Here is a 24,359-nt window from a genome sequence, read left to right on the forward strand (position 1 = left end):
CACTCTAGGTAGGGAATGAGTATTGGTGGAGCATATAATGTGGAACATGTAAAGTTATTTTAGAGTTTCTTATGTGCCAGGCACTGCTCTAGGTCTATTACACACATTCTCTCTCTTAATGCCCCTAACAGCCCTATGAGGTAGGCACTGTTATTTCCTCAGTTTTATAGCTGAGGAAACTGAGGCATGGAGTAGTTACAAAACTTAATTACTGTTGCACTGGGGTCTGGAATTTGAGTCCAACAGTCTGACTGCAGTCTGGGTCTTTGGCCACTAAGCTATATCACCCTATTTTATAGTTACTCTCAGATGCTGATTTTAAAATAATTTACATATGTTTATATAGTTGATAACTAGATTTTGAGCCAAGGCTTTACTGACTACCAAAACCTGTTTTTTCTCTGATTCCCAAAAATATTTTGACCATTTTATTAGGCTTTATTAAATGATGTTAGGAAGGAGTTATTTCATTTTTCTCCTAGAATTTTAAAATTCCTCTGTTCATTTAGCAAATGGTAATTGAATGTATGTTATGTGCCAGATAGGACCTTGTTAGATGCTGGAAGCAGGGTCATTAGCTTTAATAAGCTATAATTGTATCTAATGATAAATATAGTGATAGACAAATATGTCCATCATTATTAGGTCATATTTGTTTAATACCAATTTGGCCATTAGAAAATGTTTCAGCCCTGGCCAGTTTGGCTCAGCGGTTAGAGCGTCGGCCTGCGGTCCGGAGAGACCTGGGTTCGGTTCCCGCTAAGGGCACGTACTTCGGTTGCAGTTTGTCCCCGGCCCTGGTTGGTCGTGAGGGTGGCAGCCACTCGATGTGTCCCTTCACGTCGATGTTTCTCTCTCTCTCTCTCTCCCTTCCTCTCTCTCCCTCCCACTCTATCTGTACAAAAAATGGAAAAATATCCTCGGGTGAGGATAAAAAATAAATAAAAAAAAAAAAAGAAAAGAAAATGTTTCAAATTGTGGTATGTTCCTTTTTCCTTTCTTTATTTCCTTTTTTACCCACTAGGCATTGTCTACCCTGGACTCCATCACCCTGATGTACCCTTTCTTTTACCGGCCCATGTTTGAAGTGATAGAAGATGGCTGGCACTCTTTCCTTCCTGAGCAAGAGTTTGAACTCTACTCTTCAGCTGTGAGTAACTTTTGAGAGAACTATTGGTAATGAGAAATAACCCAACACCTTACTTTGTTTATAAAAATGGTCACTTCCTTTTGATGAGTAATAAGGTGCATTTGATTTACTCAAGCTTTTTCTCACTGAACTCAGTGTCCCACCATGTCCTGGTTTCTCTTCTTAGCAGGACAGTCAGTTTGTCATCGATTCTCTTAAAATATGGTACCCATAACACTTAGTGTAGATTGGAACTATTACTAATACTTTAAGGTAGCCTTAAGTTGCATTGACCTTTTGAGAATTATTAATGAAATAAACTAAAATTCCTACATCTCTGCACATGTGTTATTAAGAGATCCTCCCTGTGTTTTTGTGGTTTTATATATTTATCTATTTTTTCTTAGTTTCCGTACTTAGGCACCTGCATTTTGGTTTGCCTAATTATTTAAGCAATTTGTATATTTGAATTTCTGTTATATTTTCCTGCAAATTTTGTAGGCCAGATTTAATGAGATCATAGTTATGCCTTGATTTGAGGTGTAATCTTACTGTTGCTAGATTATAGAAATCTAAAATGATCAAAGCATGGTCTCTTCCTTATACTTGTTCAAAGTCTAATAATTATCTAAGTACGATAAAATAAGTGCTAGCAAAAGTATCCACAAGCACAGAAGAGATTATATTATCAGATTTGTATTATAGAAAATCAATTCTGATGCAAAATGCTGAGTAACTGCTTAAGAGGCTACTATAATAATATAAAGATGACGGTTGGATCAATAACAGAGGGGTTATGGTGTTATGAATAAGAGATTCATTTTGTATAGATAGGTTGAAATGAATGGATGGAAAAAATATGTCATGAAAACAGTAAGCATAAAAAGGTAGAGGTAGCTGTATTAGAAGACTTCAAAACACAGATTATCAATTAATAGAGTCATTTCATAATAAAATTAATCTTGTAGATATAACTATATATATATATATATATATATATATGCCTGATAGCAAAATTAATGGAAATGAAGGAAGAAATGAACAATTGTATGATTATAGTAGGAGACTGTTAAAACTGCCCTCTCAACAAGTAATAGAAGTACTCGACTAAAATAAAACAACAAAACTAGAGACATAGAAGGTCTGAACAGCACTATCTGATATTTACAGAATGCTATTCTCAATTTCTTCAGAATAAACAGTATTCAAGAACACATGAGAGACCATATGCTGAGGTATTAAATAAATCTCAAATTTTCAAGGATTGAAACCATACAGAACATAATCTCTGACCACAAAGGAATTGAATTAAAAATTAATAACTCTAACATATTTAATATTACCCAGAGTATTTCTAAATCAATTGAAATACTTGCAAATAATCTATGTGTCAAAGATGAAATCATAAAGAAAATATTTTGAACCCTATGATAATGAAAATTCAAAATATCAAAATTTGTGGAATAGAGCTGAAGCAAGTTTAAAGAGAAACTCGCAGCTTTAAAGTGCTTTTAACAAAAATTGCCAATTTAAGCTCCAAATTAATATGCCGGGGGTGGGGCAAAATAACTAGAAAGAATGAAATAATAAAAATAAGAGCAGAAATCAATAAAATAACTAGAACTAATGAGCAAGTTTAACAAGGTTGCTCAGTGCAAGTATATAAAAACTAATTGTATTGACAACAATATAGTTATTGACAATTGGCAACAAGCAATCTGAAAATAAATAAAATACTTAGGAATAAATTTAATTAAAGAAGTGCAGGATCTATACACTGAAAAACACAAAACATTGCTGAGAGAAGTTAAAGGCTATCTAAATAAATGGAGAGATATATCATGTTTATGAATTAGAAGATGATGTGGTTAAGATCAGTAGTGGGCTGATGTATGTAAAGGACCAGATAGTAAACATTTCAGGCTTTGTGGCTCATGCAGTCTCTGTTAGAACTACTTCACTCTACTGTTGTAGCATGAAAACATCAATGATAATACACTAATGTGATACTCTTGGTGTGATAATACACCAATGTGGTACTATGTTGTAATAAACTTTATTTACAAAAATAGGCAATGGGCTGGATTTGGCTTAAAGACTATAGTTTGCCAACCTCTACAAAGATGACTATTTTCTCCTAATTGATATATAGATTCATTGCAACTCCTTTCAAAATTCCAATGGATGTTTTTGTAGAAATTGACAAGATTATCCTAAAATTTATATGAAAATGCAAAGTTACCAGAATAGACAAAATAACTTTGAAAAATAGTTAAAGGATTTACATTACTTGATTTGAAGACTTACTATAAAGCAATAGTAATCAAGAGAGTGTGGTCCTGCCCAGCTGGGTTGAGCATTGACCCATGCACCAAGAGGTTGCTGATTTTATTCCCGGTCAGGGCACATGCCCAGGTTATCGGCCTGATCCCCATTTGGGGACATGCAGGAGGCAGCCACTCCATGTTCTCTCTCATCGATGTTTCTATCTCTCCCTTTCTCTCTAAAAATCAATAAAGAAAAAATATTTTTTTAAAAAAGAGAGAGAGTGTGTGCTCCTAGCATAAGGCTAGACATATAGGTCAATGGGGTAAAATAGAGGGTCCAGAAATAAACTCTCCTGTTTGTGGTCAATTAATTTTTGCCAGAGGTGTCTAGACAATTCAGTAGGAAAAGGATAGCTTTTTCAACTAGTGGCACTGGATCCACAAAAATTAAGTCAAAAGGTATTATAGACCAAAACATAAAAGTTAAAACGACAAAACTTTTTAAAGAAAACACAGGAGAAAGTCTACATGACCTTTGATAGAGACAAAGATTTCTTAGATATGACACTAAAGTGACTGAAAGCAGATTAGTGATTTCCTAGTGTTGGATGTAGAGGTAGAGATATGGACTGCAAAAATATACAAGGGATTTTTGTGGGAGATGATTGAAATGCTTATTTTCTTGATTGTGGTGGTGATTTTATAGATACATACAACTGTTAAGACTCATGAAATCATGTGCTATAAATGGATTTATCTTTTTATATAAATAACAAAACCTCAATAAAGTTGATTAAAAGAAAATAATAATTTAATGTAAATATTTAGTAGCTGATTTGAAGCAACTAAAGAGAGAATTAGTGATCTGGACTATATATCTGAATACATATACTCAGAATATAGAACAGAGAAATAAGGACAATGGAAAAATCATAGAGAAGTTAGATAATTTCATGGATGATACTGGGAGAAGATCTGATACTTATTAAATGGGAATTCAAGAAGAAGATAACAGAGGAAATGGAAGAAAGGCAATATTCAAATAGGTAATGGTTGATAATTTTTCAGAATTAATGAAAGTCACGAACCCTTAGATTAAGGTATCCCAGCAAACACCATGCAGGATAATCAAAAAGCAATCTTTAATTAGATGTGTTGGGTCTAACTATCAAACAGTTAGACAAAAAGAACATCAAAATTAGCCAGAGAGAATACAAATTACATACACAGTATAACAAAATTAGAAGAAGAAAAAAATAATTTGATAAAATTAAACATTTATTCATGATAAAAACTCTTAGCAAAGTTGAATTTATTTAATCTGATAAAGGGTAACTCAAGACCAAAAAATACAAAAAGCAAATCTTTAATCATTCCCTTTAAGTTAAAGAGTGAGACAAGAATGCCCCACCATCACTACTCATAGCCAGTTCAGTAAGTCAAGGAGCAAAACTGAAAAGTATAAGGATTGAAGTGAAAGCAAAATTGCCATTTTGTGATCATACACTTGTCTGCATAAGAAACTGAAAGAATCTTAAGATTATAGGCATTTGTCTATACTAAACACAAATTTGAAAACATAAATGGAATAAAACTATAAGGGTTTTAGGAATATATCTAAGAAAGATATGCAAGACCTTTATTGAAAGATTTATAAAACTTTATTGAAAAAAAATTAAAGCTTTAAAAAGTAGGGGGACACTGCTCATGGACAGGGAGATTGAACATTGAAAAGAGGTAACTACCTTCAAATCCATCTATAAAGTCAATACATAGAATTTGATAATAGTTACATGAAAGAGCAAAGGACCAAGAGGAGCCAAGGCACTCTGAAGAACAGAAAGAAGGGAGAAGGAGACTTAGCCTACTAAATATCAAGCTTATGCTACAAGCTGTGAGACTTAACTACAAATAAACTAGTGGGACAGAATAGAGAGTCCTATGTGTGTGGAAATTTAATATATGACAGAAGTAGCACTGCAGATCAAAGGAGAATCATATCATTCTCCCAGGTAGTAAATAAGTAATAGCTAATAGTGAGAAATCAGGAAGTAACAATAAAGTCATGTTATTTAGAAATTTGTAGGTAAGCACACACACACAGAAGCTAAAAGAATTGATAATGGTTGCCCCTGGGGAAAGGGAATTAGGACATGGGTAATCAGGGAACACGTAATTTCCTTTTTTTATATCATGGATCTTTTAGAAATTGTCTTTTTAAAATTGATAACATGGCCCTGACCAGGTAGCTCACTTGGTTAGAGTGTCATCCTGATACACTAAGGTTGAGGGTTCAATCTCTTGTCAGGCAATATACAAAAATGAATGAATGAATGAATGAATGAATAAGTGGAACACCAAATTGATGATTCTCTCTCAAATCAGTAGATAATAAATAAATAGTAACATGGATAACTTTGAAAAGTGAAAAATGTAATTAAAAATTAGATTGTATCTTGTAAAAGCGTTTTAAAAATATACTTGTCCTACAGTACATGTAACAAGCTTCTCTTTTAACCTCCTGGTACTGCAACCCATGACCAGTATGTTTTACAGGAACTCTGGGCCAACTCTGTTTACAAGAACATATTGAAACGTACATATACATCATTTTATTAATTTTACTATAAAAAAGTTTTTATAGTCTTCAAGTGGTTTTCATTCTTTTAAATAATTTTTTTTTTTTTTTATCCTCACCCGAGGACATTTTTCCATTTTTTGTGCAGATAGAGTAGGAGGGAGAGAGAGGAAGGGAGAGAGAGAAACATCGACGTGAAGGGACACATCGAGTGGCTGCCACCCGCACGACCAACCAGGGCCGGTGACAAACTGCAACCGAAGTACGTGCCCTTAGCGGGAACCGAACCCGGGTCTCTCTGGACCGCAGGCCGACGCTCTAACCGCTGAGCCAAACTGGCCAGGGCTTAAATAATTTTTTAATTGATTTTTAGAGAAAGAGGAAGAGAGAGAGAGAAGCATCGATTGGCTGCCTTCTTTGCACCCCCTTCCTGGGGATTAAGCCCGCAAGCCAGGCATGTGCCCTGACCAGGAATTGAACCAGCAACCTTTCAGTGCATGGGACAGTATCCATCCAACTGAACCACACCAGCCAGAGCAGTTTTCATTTTGATAGTTGAAATAAGTTGTGATTTGATAGTTGTATATTATATACTTTTACTTCTTGGCATACCAAGTTAGAAATTATTTCACATACCCGGCTGGTGTGGCTCAGTGGTTGAGCATTGACCCATGCACCAAGAGGTTGCCATTTTGATTCCCAGTCAGGGCACATGCCCAGGTTGAAGGCCAAATCCCCAGTGCGGGACATGCAGGAGGCAGCCAGTTGATGTTCTCTCTCATCAATGTTTCTATCCCTTTCTCCTTCTCCCTTCCTCTCTCTAAAAATCAATGAAAATATATTAAAAAAAAAATTATTTCACGACTCCCAAATATAACCTTTCTTAGTATTGTCATTATTCTTTTAAGAAAGATATTACTTTCTTAAAAGAAATATGAGCCAGTGTGGCTCAGTGGTTGAGTATCAACCCATGCACCAAGAGATTGCTGGTTTGATTCCCAGTCAGAGCACATGCCCAGGTTGTGGGTCTGATCCCCAGTGGGGGGCATGCAGGAAGTGGTCAGTTGATGTTCTCTCTCATCGATGTTTCTGTCTCTCTCTCTCTCTCTTCCTCTAAAATCAATAAAGGAAAAAAAATTAAAAAGAAAAAAGAAAGATGTTACCAATCTTGCTACATTTTTCTCCTTTTTTAAATAATAGAAAGGAACAAGGGATTTGAAATAAGTAGTAGCTCCACTTTCATCTGTTCTGGTTCAGCACTGTCTAAAGTATTATAGTCTTTCCATTGCTATGCTTTAAGAGTACCATTAACAAAGGAAATAGTACTTAGAAAAGGGTGCATGAGATGATGTTGTCTCTGATAGTCATGGATACATTTAATACATTTAACTTGGAGAATAGGAGACTGAAGGAGAAACAACTGTCTTGCACACATTTGATAGGATGCCGTGTGAAATAGGGAACTTGTACTGAAATCATCATGAAAACCAATAGAGGAAGTTGTAGAGCAACACATTTCGATAAATATGAGGAAGAACTTTCTAGGAACTGGGGATGTGTAGCATTGCAGGAAGCTGACTAAAGAATAAAGTATTTCTTTTCTCTGAAAGTATTGAAGTATGAGATAGGTATCCTTCTGTTATTCCTGAGATGGCTTCATTGTATGAAAGTAGATCTCTCAGGTCCTTTAACATTTTTCAGTTTATTTTGTGACATTGAGATACCTGCTTAGCTTTAAAGTATTTTGTGTTTTGCAGACCAGTGAATGGAGGTTAAGCTATGTCAATAAGGAATTTGCAGTCTGCCCCTCTTACCCGCCAATTGTCATAGTGCCCAAATCCATTGATGATGAAGCTCTTCGGAAGGTGGCTCCCTTTCGGCATGGAGGCCGCTTCCCAGTACTCAGCTATTACCACAAAAAAAACGGAATGGTAAGTGCACGGTACTGCTGCTTAGTCTACTGAAAGACTTGGTGTGAGGATTTTCCTTAGAAATGTTTCCTTTTTCTGTGTACCTATCCGTTGAAGTGATTAGTGTCTCCTGCTAGGACTTCTTTCTTCATTTTTAGTTTAAACTTTAGGGAATTGGGTGAAGAGTGTTTTCTGTGCTCAGTGTGTGACTGAATTCTTCCCATGATGCTGCTCAACCTTAGAAAAGTCCAGATAGGTTTCTCCTCAGGACTCTGAACAAAGGGAACTAATGTTCATGTGCTGTTTAAAATAACACTCTTAGGCAGAAATACAAATTTCTCTGACCAAAATAATGGTAAGATACTTTATTTTAATTATTCTTACCAAATTTCCCTATGAAAGGTAAATTGAGCAGATGTTTTTATTTTCAAAAGGGAGAAGAGCGACACATGTCAGTAGTCACGACTTAAGTAAACAGGGCATCGGGAATTGAATAGGCAAGAGCTCGCTGTGCATTTGTTCCCTGAATATTTTCTAAATCAGTTTCTCTCCTCTTTTACTTTCTCTCTGTCAGTAAACTCTACTTCATTTTGAGACCAATAGTAAGGTAGTGGATAAATTATAGATACCTTCCAGTTCCTTTCCCCCTGGTACTAAGTCAAACATGGATATGTAGGATAGAAAGATTCCCAAAAATCTGCTACTTTGGCATCAGGCAACCTATTCTGCTTGCTCAATTGTATATCTTTTTAATAGGATTCATTATAAAGCATTTTAATAGTCGATGTTAAATATTCTGTATTCATTTATATGTGAGAGTTAGCTATTTTCATCCTCTGGATGACCTTTCTTGATCATGTTAAATTTCAAGGTAGTTAAGATAACAATACATACTATGGCATAATGTTGAAATAACTTTAAGCCATTTACCTGGGAAGGGATCAGCATAATAATTATTGATTTCTTGAGAAAAGTTTCAGAAGTAAGCTTTTCAAAATATATAGTTGGGCCCTGGCCAGTGTGGCTCAGTTGGTTAGAGCATCGTCTTAAGCACCAAAGTTTAATTTCTGGTCAGGGCACATCCACAGGTTGCACGTTTGATCCCTAGTTGGGTTGCGTCCAGAAGGCAAATGATTGATGTTTCTTCCTCACATCGATGTTTCTCTCTTCCTCTCTTTTCCTCTCTCTCTAGAATCAATGAAAAACATATCCTCAAGTGAAGATTAAAATACAGATACATATAGTTGGTAGTATTTACAGTCCCTGGAATACTGAAAAGGTTGGAAGAGGGCCACTGGAGGATAAATAATAACAAGCAGCTTTCATGATATTGAAAATGATTCTCCAAACAAGAATAATGGATAAACTTGTTTTATTTTGCCATTGGTGCTTTTTTCTTTATTAATTCTTGCCAACCCTAAGTTTCTGTCGTTGAAACAAATGTTTGCTGGTAAATAGGGCATTATTATTATCTTTATTAAAAGGCTAGTCAGCTGGATACTTATTCACTGTCTAAATGAATTGTAATATCTTAAAGAGGAACTATAACTTATTATGTGAAAGTATTTTGAGATAATGGAAAGAAAAACTATTTGAAAGTACAAGGTATATTTTTGTTTTACATTTATTAACTTTGTCAATACATAGAAATATGTCTTTATTTTAGGACCAGATCCATCTCCAAAGTGTCACACAATTGTTTTTGAAATATTCTTTTTTTTTTTTTTAATCCTCACCCGAGGACATTTTTCCATTTTTTGTTCAGGTAGAGTGGGAGGGAGAGAGAGGAACAGAGAGAGAGAGAGAAACATCGATGCGAAAGGAACACATCGAGTGGCTGCCACCCGCACAACCGACCAGGGCCGGGGACAAACTGCAACCGAGGTACATGCCCTTAGCGGGAACCGAACCCGGGTCTCTCAGGACCGCAGGCCGACGCTCTAACCGCTGAGCCAAACCGGCCAGGGCTGAAATATTCTTAATCTAGCTAATTTATTTCTGTTTTTAAAAACTTTAAAAGCAGCTATGATTAAGTTTTTCATTTGTATGTTTGATTGTAGAGAGAGAAAGGAAAGGAGAGAGAGAAAAAATAGACAAAATAAAATATTGATTTGTTGTTCTACTTATTTTGTGCATTTGTTGGTTGATTCCTGTATGTGCCCTGACCAGAGGTCGAACCCACGACCTTTGTGTATTGGGATGATGCTCTAACAAACAGAGCTACCCAGCCAGGGCTTAAGTTTTAAACTATATTGTGATTCTAGGTAATTATGAGAAGTGGTCAGCCACTGACTGGCACAAATGGGAGACGGTGCAAAGAAGATGAGAAGCTGATAAATGCTACCCTCAGAGCTGGAAAGCGTGGCTATATCGTTGATACTCGATCTCTAAACGTAGCTCAGCAAGCTAGAGCCAAAGGAGGCGGCTTTGAACAAGAAGCTCATTATCCCCAGTGGAGGCGGATTCATAAGTCCATTGAGAGGTAAAAGATTCTGGAGACAGTGATGGACTTCTATTTGAACCTTATTAGAGGGGGTGAACCCTTAGCTCTTCAAAAATCACAAGTTGTCAATCGAATCTACACATTAACTTAGAGCCCAAAATTGACTGGCTATCATGTCATTGTGTTTTGTAAGATAAACAGAAAACTTCCCTGGATGCCCACAGGTGAATTTTAGTCAAATAGCACTGTTTCTCCAAGTCAGCTCTGATATTTCATTACCACAAGGTCTGCTCCTCTACTTGTAGATCAGTGGTAACCCAACGTAAACAGATAGGATACAGATAACTTTTTTTCCTAAGTCAAAAGACTTTAGACGTTTAGCTTCCCCCATACCCTCCTAGTCTCACACCCTGTTTCCTCCACCTAGATCATCTCCTGTTTATGCTTGCAGTTAGTGGGGTACAAGTGCTTCTGGGGATGGGAGTGGGAGTCAGGGCTGGCTTTGGGCACCCCTGCTGACAGTACTAGGAGGATCCATGGGAGTAGGATTGCAGATGTCAGTGGTGCTGTCTCTGTCCTGTCTCAAAGTGCAGCACTCTGGCCCTCTTCCCAATCAAATAATTCAGCTGTTTGACCGCCGTTTAATCTATTCAGATGAGGAACACTTTACCATGACAGGCATTTTAAGCATCTTTGCAATCATGTTTAAACATTCATTTTTCAATGTTTAATCCTTAAGTTATTATATAGCAAGGTAAATATTTTTATAATATTTTGAGCTACTTTTGCTCTTGGATTTTTGGAGGCTGAGTTTTTGGTTTGGTTTCTTCCTTCATTGTTTTGTTTTTCTTTTCCTTGTGTTTGAAAGGTATCACATTCTTCAGGAGGGCTTAATCAAACTTGTAGAAGCTTGTAATGACCAAACACATAACATGGATCGATGGCTCAGTAAATTGGAGTCTTCAAACTGGCTGACTCACATCAAAGAGATTCTGACAACTGCCTGTCTTGTGGCTCAGTGTATTGACAGGTAAAGTACATTTCAGTATTCCAGATTGGCACTTGCATTTCTAACTAGACTTCGTTTTTATCCAGACATATGTTTATATATTAACATACACCTCAGAGATATTTATGGGTTTGGTTCCAGACCACTGCAGTAAAGTAAATAGTATCTCAATAAAGAAGTCACATGAATTTTTTTTTGGTTTCCCAATGCATTTTAAAAGTTATGTTTAATTCTACTGTAGTCTATTAAGTGTGTGATAGCATTCTTTCTTTAAAAAAAAAAAAAAAGGAAAATACCTCAATTTAAAAATACTTTATTCTAAAAAAACATTACATCATCTGAGCCTTCAGCAAGTCGTAATCTTTTTGCTGGTAGAGGGTCTTACCATCAATTTGTAAAAAAAATGCAATATCTGCAAAGTGCAATAGAGTGAAGCTCAATAAAACAAGGTATGCCTGTATGTTAAAGTTTGTGCCTATTCCATATCTTATGTTCAGATCATTTTATAAATTATTATATAAGATAGCCAAATGGCATTCAGTTATCGATGAAGTATGTACACAGAGCTTGGCATTAAATTGATAATTAGTATTTGTTGCATGAATTGTGAACCATGTACATATACATGCCTTTGATGACACAACTTTTTAAAGTACCAAGGACCTATTTTTTTCTATACAATCCTTAAATTATTTATCTACCAATTTTCCTTAAACTGGGAGAAAGAAAAGTTTTCTTATGTCTTCTCAGAGGGCCAAACTTGCTTTCTTACTTTTGAAATATCAATGAACAGAAGCATGTAAATGTGTTACGCAGTAAAATGATCCTTTCTGATCTCTCAGATATCTTAAACTACTTGATGTGTGCAGTTATATCAGAATCTCAAGTTGAGAAAACCTGATGGTAGTGATGTGAAGCATATGAAATGATTTTAGTTTATTCACTCAGTTGAAGGTTGCTAATCCTTGAGACTTGAGGCAGAAGACTTGAACAGAGGGAGAAGGATTGGTATAAGTTGTTGCAGAAGCTTAGCATGCCCTTTTTAAGAAGGGGATTTCCACTGAAATAATAGGTAGGTATAAGTATTGCCACCACGTAGTTGGATGACACTTGTCTTTGAGAATTTAATGTTTTATTGATGCTTCCAAATTAGGGAACTATATATGTAATTTTTTATGGTTAGTGAGAAATTGATAATAGAATGGGTTGCTTAAAATCATGTGACAAGTTAGTGACAGTACCAAGAATGGGGAGACTTTTTTTTTTATCCTCACCCAAGGACATTTTTTCATTTTTTGTTCAGATAGAGCAGGAGGGAGAGAGAAACTTCGATGTGAAAGGTTCTGCCACCCGCACAACCCAACCAGGGCCGGGGACAAACTGCAACTGAGGTACGTGCCCTTAGCGGGAACTGAACCCAGGTCTCTCTGGACCGCAGGCCGACGCTCTAACCACTGAGCAAACCGGCCAGGGCAAATGAGCAGACTCTTGAAGTCAGAATTTCCAGGCTGTCACTGTTCTTTATTTTAGGTGAAGCTCATTTATATAATAAAATATGGGAGTTAAAGACCAAGGTTTTGTGGCAGGGAATGAACAATACAGAATGATGAGATGCCAAACTTCTTAACCTAAATTTAAAAGATTTCCCCTTATGTGATCAGTACAGAGGCTTCTGTTTTCTTATGAAACATGATTTGTAATAGACACTATCACCATGTTCTCTAAGTTCTCAGGGTAATAATGAGATGGTACAGGTCTAGGCAACCCTGGTTGCAGAACAGTGTTTGTTATCTCCACCTTTGCTTTGTTTGAGCTGCCACCTTAAACAATCAGGAGCCTCCACACTCCTAGGAGAGTGGAAGGGTTTGATTATTTTGCAATGTTTGGTTTTCCTTTTCTGATATGTATTAGCATATTACTTGTACCTTCATAAAAATCTGCCCTTATAAGTAATTACTAAAAATGTAAAAATCGACCTTAAATTAATTGAATTAAATTTAGAGTAGACCACAGATAACTAAGATATATATTCAGTATATATCAGAAGCCATAATATATTTGCTCATACCCTTTTCAGCCTACTGATTAGATTTCATTCTGAGAATGAGGTTGTTCACCTAACCATAAGTGAGCATCAGAGAGTCTTACTTTCAAATTAAGAACTCAGTTCAGCAAAAGAGAAAAGGCTAAGTACATCATCTATAGTGTAACAAAAATCGGCAGTAACCTTAATGTGCAACCATAGGATTAAGTAAATTTTAGTTGACCACTTAATAGACTATTTAATAACCATTAATACAATACTTCTAAAGATGACATAGAAACATGGGAAAATGTTTATAACAAAAATGGAAAAAATAAAAAATAACTTTTTCTTATAGCTATGCAAAGTATATATGTACAGTACATAGGAAGATAATTAACAATAATAAGCAAACATGAAACTTATGAGGAAGAGCTGATCTTATTCGCCCCCCACCCCCAAATTTTCTTCACTCTCATTTAAATATAAGAGGTGGAAGAAGGAGAAGGGAGATGTAGTCAATTTAGCTTTTGGTGCTTCCTCCCACTCTTTTTAGAATAGTAAGGTCCCATACACCTCCTAAGTGTTATGGTATCATTGCCACTGACTTTCTAGATTGACAGTTTTTATTTTTGTATGATTTTTTTACAATGTTTCTTTCTGTTTCATGTTTTTCAAAGTGTGGTTCAAGATGTTTTTCCCAGATCCATTACAGTTGATGAAGGTGTTCTTATAATCAGCTAGCTGATGGTGAAGAGGTAGATCAAGGTCAGAGACATATAGAAAAATAATTTTAAGCGTAGGTTTCTAGGTTTGATGAGAAAAGCCTTTAATCAACTATTAAAGCAGAAGAGGTAAGTGCCTACTGGGTGTGTTAAGGACTGCTTTTTCTTTTGTAAAGGGAGAAATTTTTCAGCCAAAAGGTTCTGTGAAATTTGTTATAACTTAAAGGGGCTCTTGTCATGTGAAATTTGGGACTTGGTATAGTTTTATTTTTTCCCCCAAGGGAAGCTCTCTTTGATATGTCTTATTTAGACTCTAAACCCTGTGGAACAGAGCAGAATAATACATAAGACTTCGTACTCAATAAATGTTTATTATTAGCAGACTTGATTGACCATATTGGGAGTCTTCCATTTGTACTCTGAATTTTCCTATCAGGGAAGGAGCATCCATATTGATTCATGGAACAGAAGGAACTGATTCCACACTTCAGGTGACCTCCCTGGCCCAGATCATCTTGGAACCAAGAAGCAGGACCATCCGTGGTTTTGAGGCCCTGATAGAAAGAGAGTGGCTGCAGGTGAGAAAGCTATTCTGTGAGCAGAGGAACAGTTCATGAGTGATGTTGTGATCCTGGTTTGTGGGGGCGGATATAATGTATGCAATGTTGATTAATTAAAATGTTTAAATTGTATGTTTAATTTTCTGGGGGACAATGAATTTATCTTTTTTTTTTTTTTTTTTTATCCTCACCCGAGGACATTTTTCCATTTTTTGTTCAAGTAGAGTGGGAGGGAGAGAGAGGAACAGAGAGAGAGAGAGAAACATTGATGTGAAAGGAACACATCAAGTGGCTGCCACCCGCACAACCGACAAGGGCCGGGGACAAACTGCAACCGAGGTACGCGCCCTTAGCGTCTCTCAGGACTGCAGGCCGACGCTCTAACCACTGAGCCAAACCGGCCAGGGCTGAATTTATCTTTTAATAAATCTTTGTAATCTTTACTGCCTGTCAATTTCTGTTTGTCTCTTTGCTTATATTGGTCATTTGGCACTTCATCCCCTTAAAGTCTTATTGGTTGTACTTTGTTACCTATAGGGGGAATACAAAGAATGTAAAACATAATCTTGTCTTCCAGAGTTTAGTCTTGTGATAAAAGACATAAACAAAGGGAGAGAGGAAGCAGGGATTTGTAATCACAAGCTTTTTAGGACTTTCTGCCATTCACTGTAGTCTGGCTCCATCCTGTCTCCTCCCCGGCCAGGGGAAACCCTTCTCATCCTTTAGGATACAGCTCATTGTCACTGCCATCTTTCATGAAGTCTTTGGAATCTTAACCTCCACAGATAAAATGGGTCCATTTTTTTGTGATTTGTTCCCTAAACTAGACCAAAATAAAATGACTTTGAGGTCAGAGAACCTTGCCCAATTTATCTGTTTATGCTTAGGACGCAACATTGTTGTCACAGAAGGCTGAATGACAGCTGAAATAAAGGTCTCATAAAACTGAAATCCTCCAAGTCAGAGATTAATTTGTGAATGTATATATACTGTGTAATTTAGTTTAGTAAACAATTGTGATTGAAAATAAATGTTTAGATATATCTTGGAAATGGAAGTATCTCTGGAGAAAATCATTTCTGAGCCTTCTAGTTACAATTAGGATTTATTATGTGTTATTGGTGTACCCTGTCTACCCTGCCTGATAATTGACCTTTATCTCTGTTTAAGTCAGAACATCCTAAATATTTGGTGGAAATGTACTCAGCTGCATTCCTGTGATACAGAGCAAACAAACAAATGAGTATGATGTACTTATATATTAGCATCTTAATGGGTTTAAAAATCCCATTAGACACTGGAGAATGGTCATGGCATTATCTTTGTCTCACATAAGGACCCTAAGATAAAGCAGGTCTGTGAAATACCTAGAAGGGTGTGATTTGGGATAATGTTGATACTCAGGTTCTGGGTAGACCAGAGAGCCAAATGATTCTTAAATTTCCTTTGGTCAGTACATGGTACACTTTTCCAGTTCTTTTAGGGGAAAAGAGGGAAACTAAGGAGAGCTTTATCTAATAAATATAAAAGGTATTCATAAAGATGTCTTCATGACAATAACATTTTTTTCCGTATGTAACTAAAGACTTAATATTAGAAGTGAGCTTATACATTTTATCTATTAGAGCTCCATATTTATTTCCACTTAGTGGTGAAGCTTATGTACCTTCCATTTGTCTACCATGCTTTGGACAGATAGAAGATGATTGCTGTCCTTTGTTTTGTAACCGAAGAGCATATGTTCTTTGACTTTGCTCCAAATTACACAGACCTAGAAAGTTTTATAAATTTATCATTACTGAAGTTCATTATTCTTCCATTTGACTTTCCAAGGACAACTGTGGTTATTATGTTAGGTATTTCACTGCACAGCCTTGTTAGGTATTTGGAAATTGTTTTAAACCAAGAAATCATTAATCTGACAGCAGTCACCAAAATTATACGATGTTTCATTTAGTAAGTTTCATTGCACCTGTGTGAAATAATGTTGCTAGAATGTGGGATCTCACTGGGATATGACTATCACGTTTCCATCTTTTCTCATAGGCTGGTCACCCGTTCCAACAGCGCTGTGCACAGTCAGCCTATTGTACTAGTAAGCAGAAGTGGGAGTCACCTGTATTTCTTCTCTTCTTGGACTGTGTGTGGCAGATACTTCGTCAGTTCCCTTGTTCTTTTGAATTTAATGAGACTTTTCTCATCATGCTCTTTGAGCATGCTTATGCCTCACAATTTGGAACATTTCTGGGCAACAATGAAAGTGAAAGGTGGGTACACTGCTCCCATGGGGGCTGTTTCATTTTAAGTTGTTTTAGTCACTTCCTAAGAGAGAGCAGGATTTGGTTCTGCATTAATGTTATTTATAAGGTGAGAGTCTATCCTAAGACTTTGTTCTTTTAGATTAAAATTAATTCATAGCCCTGGCCAGTTAGGCTCAACGGTTAGAACATCAGCCTGAGGACCAAAGGGTTGAAGATTCAATTCCAGTCAAGGGTGAAAGGATTAGTAATGTTTTAAAGGATAATGGTAAAAGGTTGCAAAAGGCAGAGACCCTGGAGATTGTTTTGCTTGCATGACCTTTGCTCAGCCTTTTGTTGAGTATGAATAAGGATTGTCTAGATTAAACGCAAGGCACTGGATAACCCAGCAGATGCCGGACTGGATACCAGATCAGCCCTGTTGCAAGGTAGACAATTGGCCAGACAAAGTACATCAGCAAGAACTGCTGGAAGCTAAAATTAGGGTTTATAACCAACACCCCAACTCTAATTCGCAGCTGAACTCTTTTCGGCTCAGCCGGCCTGCACCCAGGCGCATACAATAAAGCCATTTTGCTCTGCACTAGCCTTGTGTTGTGGATGTGATCTCCCTCCAGCTCAGATCTTTTAAAGGGCACGTACCTGGGTTGTGTGTTCCGTCCCCAATCTCAATCAGGGTCGTGTGGGAGGCAATCAGTTGATGTGTTTCTTTCACATTGATGTTTCTCTCTCTCTCTAGCTTGCTCTTTCCTCCCTCTCTCCCTCCCTCCCTCCCTTCCATTCTACCTAAAAAAAAAATCAATGGGAAAATATCCTCTGGTGAGGATTAACAAAAAAATAAAATAAAAATAAATGTAGACACAAAACATTTAAAATTAGTCCATATACTAATAAGAAAGCTTTGAGTAAATTGAGCAACCATTTTAAATTATAATTTCCTTACATAGGACCATAGTGTCTTATATCTACAAGAAGCCTTAACATAGTAATCTAACTGCACCCGCCATCTGGTTTTATAGATTTAGGAAGGTAATACGTAGATAAGTTAAATGACTTGTCCAGAGACACAGCCAGCTGGTCACCAAAAGTAGGGCTGTAGTACAGGTCTCCCTACTCCTGCTCTAGCCTTTCTCTGTTAAAGTAGTGTATGTAACTTTAACTCGGCACTTCGATACTATGTTTGACTATGGGTTCTTTTTGGTGTTGTACCTATCACTATCCCACAGGCCTACATTCAGTAAAGGATCACAAATAGATTTTATCTCATATTCTTATTCCTATTTGGCAGAGCCTACCAGTAGTACTGATTGAGGATTCTGAAGCTCTGTGGGGCAGGCTTAGCCTGAAAAAATTCAGTGATTGGCTAGCCATGGACTTGGGGACAGGGGGCTGTAGGGAGCAGTGGGTGCAATGGTTTCCTATCCTCACTATGCCTGGTTCCTGGGGACATAGTATGGGATTTGCTATCCAAGCAATTAAATGCTAGTACCACATGGGTTCTGTGGTTATGTGGGTTCTTTTTATTGCTAGCATAATTATATTCACATAATTAACTTTGATGAAGCTTATAAGTAATCAAGTAATTTCAGAGACAAAACCAATTTTATAGTAAAACTTTAGCTTGAACAGAATCCTGTGAAAATTGAATATATTATCTTTTTGGTTAATGTAAGGTTTAACACAAATTATCTTGTTAAATTATAGATTTAGGAAGTTAATATGAAATTCTTATTAAACTTTTTTTCTAAAATGTTCCAGTTTGCTTTCTAATCTACTTAGCTATTTTAAGTTAAAATACAGTCCCAGATACATAAAGGACTATGTATGATGTGACCAGATTCTGTTTTTTTTCCTTCGTGCTGGTTTTGGAAGCTTGTAAAACAGTTTTTGTTTATTGTTATTGAGAGTTATAATGCTGCTATTCCTGACAGATACGTTTATTTTACAACATTTTATTCCTCTACTAAAAGTCTTGTATTTTGCCTTCCAAAACACAGAGAAAAGAAATTGTCCTATTAGGAGGAGCACTTGATAGTGGTTGTTAGAAATTAACTGCTCTACTGGCATTTTTTTTCTTGATCAGATGTAAGTTGAAGCTACAGCAGAAAACAATGTCTCTGTGGTCTTGGGTCAATCGGCCCAGTGAACTGAGTAAATTCACCAATCCTCTCTTTGAAGCCAACAACCTTGTCATCTGGCCTTCAGTTGCTCCACAGAGTCTTCAGCTCTGGGAAGGTAAGCTGTGCATCCTTTGCAAACTTTCTATCATTAGTCAAGGATGCTCTTTCACCTGCCTGTGTACATGCTGTTGTGGATGTTTGAAGGTGGTAAGGTGGACCTCATTCTCAGACTTGTGTGTAACTATTTTTTTCTCCATGTTTTTTGAGGAATCTTCACACTGTATTCCATAATGGTTGCACCTTTTTACAATCCCACCAGCAGTGCACAAGGGTTCTGATTTTTTCACATCCTTGCCAAGAGTTGTTGTTTTCTTGTTGGGTCTCTCTCCCCTCCCCCCGCCCCCTGCCTTTGGTAGTGGCCATCCTAATGGGAGTGAGGGGAAGTGCATTATTTCTTGTGGGAGAAAATTGGTAGATAGTTGGAAGAGGAATAAAATAGATTGTAAGCTCCTAGGAGAAAGTTTCTGTTTCCTTTATTAAGCAGTCATTAGGATAGGTTCTTCTGTTAAGTGCTACTGAAGGGTTGATGAGCTAGCCATTCTGGTTAGGTCTACAGATGTGCTCAGATGTCATGCATCCAGGCCGTAATGCAGATGTCCCACTGTTCATGTGGAACAGTAACCCATGCCTAATTTTCAGATCTATTCTAAAGAAGGTGTTTTACCTACAATATTTTTCCAGACTCCTGAAGCGTATCCTTAAATACCAAAGCATGTTATTTTTTTAAAAAATGGCCAAAATTTATCTAAAATGTATTAAAAGACCAATACCATTTACTTTTTAAAAAATCATTTGGAAGGTAGTAAGTACATCTCTATTCATCTTTGTAGTAAATAGCATAGGGCATACACACAGGGATGGCAGCTGTTTGGTAAATTGAACTGAATTACCATAAATGTCTGTTATTATACCGTGTTCTGATATGTTATGCCCTGAAGGACAATTCATGTGTGGAAAGCTATTTGCCCTTTATGTGTAAAAGAATCTCAGATTGCTTTGCTTTCTCAGCTTGAGATCAGGTACATTTCTGTCACTCTCAGAATGTCAACTCTCACATCTTATTTCTCTTGGCAATCTGTCAATAGCCGCTTCCTTCCCTCTCAGTTTATGCTTCTAATTTTATCTGCAGAGGTGTCCCCTAGTCAGAATTGTGGGAAAATGGCCTCAGAGAGTCTTGGGGTTCTTGGAGTCTGAGCACTAGTGCTTTGGGGATTTTTGGCTGCTTAAGATTTCTCTGCTTACTCTCTTGATGGGGTTGTAGACAGTCACAGGTGCAGGAGAAGTAATCTCTTAAATGAGAGATTTCAGCCGTACTTCTTGTTTAAGACTTCTGGGGCAATTTACCTAAAAGCCACTGTCATGCTTAATAACTGAAATGAGAGACTAGCTTACTTGGGAGAAAAGCCAAATTTGGGAGTTGGATGGCCTAAAGGATGATTTAACTGGTTTTTACCAAACCTTATTGAGAGTTTCGGGATTGAGTGATAGCAGGAAATCTTTGTTATGTGAATGAATTCCGACCACTCTATTAAGAACAGAGTTTCCATATGTGTGTATGGAAACCAAGTCTTCTCAACTTAGAACTGGAAGAAATTCTGTTAGGTAAAATCTTCTCATGGTAGGTATGTGGAATGTGTAATGAGACTACTCTTTAGCCTTAAAATGTCTCTCTGTGGGACTTCCGCTCAAGATGGCAGCGTAGGTAAACACAGTCCTCACCTCCTCCCATAACCACATCAAAATTACAACCAAACTACAGAAAAAACATCCTTCAGAACCGCCTAAAATCGAGCTGAATGGAAGTCCTACAACTATGAAATTAAAGAAGCCACATGGAGACTGGTAGGAGGGGCAGAGGCACAGATGGGCTAGTCTCACCCACCTGTGGTGGATAAAAATCAGGAGGGATACCATGGTTGGGAAGGTCCTCCCTGAGGAGCAAGGGGTCCCCATCACACACCAGGTGCCGCAGCTCAGGGTTCCAGTACCAGGAAGACAAGTACCCATAATGTCTGGCTGTAAAGACCAGTGGGAATTGAGGCCGAGGAAGGCTGAGGCTGCTGGAGTCCCAAGTAGCTCCTCTTAAAGGGCCCATGCACAGACTTACTTGGACTTGCTCCCTCTGAGTTCCAGCATGGAGAGGAGGCAGCTTTAAAGGCACCAGAGACGTACAGGGAAGAACCAAGTTGCTTTACATCAGGCTGAGGGCTGGAGAGGCAGCTTTCTCCTTAACAGACGTGTTGGCAGAAGCTGATGTTCCTTTGGTGAGCCCTTCCCTTATGAGGCGCCGCTATATGAGGGACTCCAAGAACCTGACTCACACTGTTTGCCTCACTCTGGTGATACCCTGAAGCCCTTCTCCACCTAATTTTTGGGCACACCCAACTATTTCCAGTGATTTTACCATAGGATTGGCCTGTTTTGGATTCTGCTTCAGATTTTCCTAAATTCTCTCAAACAAGCAGCATCTGGCCACAGCAAGCCCCATACCTCTCCCTAATTGGTCCCAGGCCTGGCACTAGAAGCAGCCAGCCTTGGTTCACAGCTTGGCTTTGCCTGGACACCTCCAAGCCCAGCACAAGAAGCAGCCATCAGCAAATCACTTTGTAGCTTATGCCTGGTGGCCCCGGGTAGAACACAGGCAGTGGCTGACCTTGCCCCAGAGCCAGCACACCCAGTTGACAGCTTCAGACCAAGTTGAAGCACCACCACCCAACCACCTCTATAAGTGACATATTCAAGGAATGGACTCAGTGGGTACCAGAGCCCTGCTGGAGTAAGTCTTGCTCTGATGGTGGGCCCCTGCACAGCTGATCATCCAAGGTAATCAGAGGTCAGTGAATAGTGGGCACAACCAGTCCTTGCACCTGATCAGCCTAAGTAAAACTTTCCCATTGACATGCCAACAGCAATCAAGACTCAATTACAACAGAAGGGTGTAAAGTCCACACGAGGGGTGCACCTCAAGGGCCCAGCAGGGTGACCAGGGAGGCTGTGTCACTGGACCTTGTAGGACACCTACTACAACAGGCCACCCTAAGAAGCCTAGGATACATAGCAACTCTACCTAATACATAGAAATAAACACAGGGAGGCAGCCAAAAGGAAGAGACAAAGAAACATGTCCCAAGTGAAAGAACAGAACTCCAGGAAAAGAACTAAATGAAATGGAGGTAAGTAATCTAACAGATGCAAAGTTCAAAACACTGCTTATAAGGACAGTCAGTGAACTTATTGAGGATTTCATGAGAACGTCAAAGAACTTAATGAGGGCCTCAAGTGCATCATAAAGGACCAGTCAAAAATAAAGGATGTACTAACTGAAATAAAGAATAATTTACAGGGAATCAGTAGTAGAGTAGGTGAAGCCAAGAAGTAAACCGTCGATTTGGAATATAAGGAAGCAAAAAACACCCAATCCGAACAGCATAAAGAAAAAAGACTCCAAAAAATATGTGGAGAGTATAAGGAGCCTGTGGGATAACTTGAAGCATACCAACATTTGTATCATGGAAATGCCAGAAGGAGAAGAGAGAGGCGGGGAAGGAGAAGAAATTGAAAACCTATTTGAAAAAATGATAGAAAACTTCCCTAACTTGATGAAGGAAACAGACTTATAAGTCCAGGAAGCACAGAGAGTCCCAAACAAGATGAACCCAAAGAGGTCCACACCAAGACACATCCTCAAAAGGTTAAAGACAAAGAGAGTATCTTAAAAACAGCAAGAGAAAAGCAGTTAGTTACCTACAATGGAACTCCCATAAGGCTGTCAGCCGATTTCTCAAAAGAAACTTTGCAGGCCAGGAAGAAGTAGCAAGAAATATTTAAAGTGATGAAAAGCGAGGGCCTACAGCCAAGATTATTCTGCAAAGCTATCACTTAGAATCGATGGCCATATAAAGAACTTCCCAGACAAGAAAAAGCTAAAGGAGTTCATCACCACCAAACCAGTATCATGAAATGTTGATGTGTCTTCTTGAAGAAAAAGAAGATTAAAAAATATGAACAAACAAGATGTCAACAAACACATATCTATCAACAATTGAATCTACAAACAAAATGAGCAAGCAGAACAGACACAGACTCATAGATACAGAGAACTTTTTATTGGTTGCCAGATGGGAGGGGGGTTTGGTGAAAAAGATGTAGGGATTAAGAAATACAAATTGGTTGTTTGACTAACTTCAGGGGGAAGGGGTTGAGAAGAGATAAACCAAAGAACTTATATGCATATGTGCATAACCAGTGGACACAGACAATAGTGTGGGGAAGGCAGGAGTGGGGAAGAAGGGGTCAAGGAGGGACATCTGTAATACATTCAACAATAAAGATAAGTTTAGAAAAAAAGATAAAACCCCCCAAAAGGTCTCCCTGCTGTTTATATTTGCATCATAGTTAAACATTAATACTAAGTAGTTCCTATATTGAAGAACAGGATTTTAAAAATAGAAATAGACAAATCATGTAATAGAAAAATCAACACTGGTCAGTCAGTTTTAAGCTGTGTTTCTGTTTTCCCTTTCTGATAGAGAATAGCATTTGGACATATACATACAGACTCTTTAGGGCCCATGACAGTTTGGTTTGTGGAGAATATTTTAATGAATCATAAAACCTTTGTGAACTTGCCAGCTACTGATATGTTGCAAGCCTGGAAAGTTTTGTACCTCCTTACTTGAATATCTTTCAGCCATTATTTTGGGATGATATGGTTAACATAGGTCTATGTATAGGAGAAAAATGTTTCCTTTTAGTCCATAATAAAATGGTGTTTTTTATTTGGGGAAAGAAGCATAATGGAAAGACTACCTTGTAGGTAACAGAGAGGGAGCTGAAGTTTAGGCTTTTAAATAACAAATCTATGTGATTCTGCTTTGACTGCAACTCTTGTTTCCAGTAAAAGTGATTTCACACATGTAGGTCTCACATAAAGTTCTGTAATTGTGGAAAAAGGGATTTCTGTTGTGAAACTGAAAAATGTATGCCATTGTAAATTATCAGCTTGTTTTCCTGAATATATTAGAGAACGGCATTTTGATCTATTTCGTAGTTTTCTGTGTGGGGGGTGAAGAATTAATGAGCATTTACATAGAAATGGTGACTTCTTGAATACTGTATCTAATTGTATTCTTTCAGTACCTCAAGATTCCTGTATGTTTTAGAGAATAATAAAACATAGATGTGAATTGTGAAAAAATTAATACATGGAATTATATTATCCACACCTTTAATGTTAATTCATTGTATGTCTCTTTTTCCCTTCTGTTTTCCTATCCT

General features: G+C 37.5%; 1 protein-coding gene across 2 annotated transcripts in view; it reads left to right on the forward strand.

The window, feature by feature from the left end:
* The window catches only part of MTMR9 (myotubularin related protein 9), a 40,424-nt gene that overhangs the window by 10,948 nt on the left and 5,117 nt on the right, over positions 1-24,359 (forward strand). For both annotated transcript variants that reach the window (XM_036240818.1, XM_036240817.1), the window contains exons 3-9: positions 1,025-1,150; positions 7,732-7,905; positions 10,149-10,366; positions 11,196-11,357; positions 14,521-14,662; positions 16,691-16,911; positions 18,986-19,137. In XM_036240818.1, the coding sequence (XP_036096711.1) occupies positions 1,025-1,150; positions 7,732-7,905; positions 10,149-10,366; positions 11,196-11,357; positions 14,521-14,662; positions 16,691-16,911; positions 18,986-19,137 (1,195 nt within the window). The remainder of the gene's footprint in view (positions 1-1,024; positions 1,151-7,731; positions 7,906-10,148; positions 10,367-11,195; positions 11,358-14,520; positions 14,663-16,690; positions 16,912-18,985; positions 19,138-24,359) is intronic.

This window comes from Molossus molossus, unplaced genomic scaffold (assembly GCF_014108415.1).
Source record: "Molossus molossus isolate mMolMol1 unplaced genomic scaffold, mMolMol1.p scaffold_m16_p_4, whole genome shotgun sequence".
Classification (NCBI taxonomy): Eukaryota; Metazoa; Chordata; class Mammalia; order Chiroptera; family Molossidae; genus Molossus; species Molossus molossus.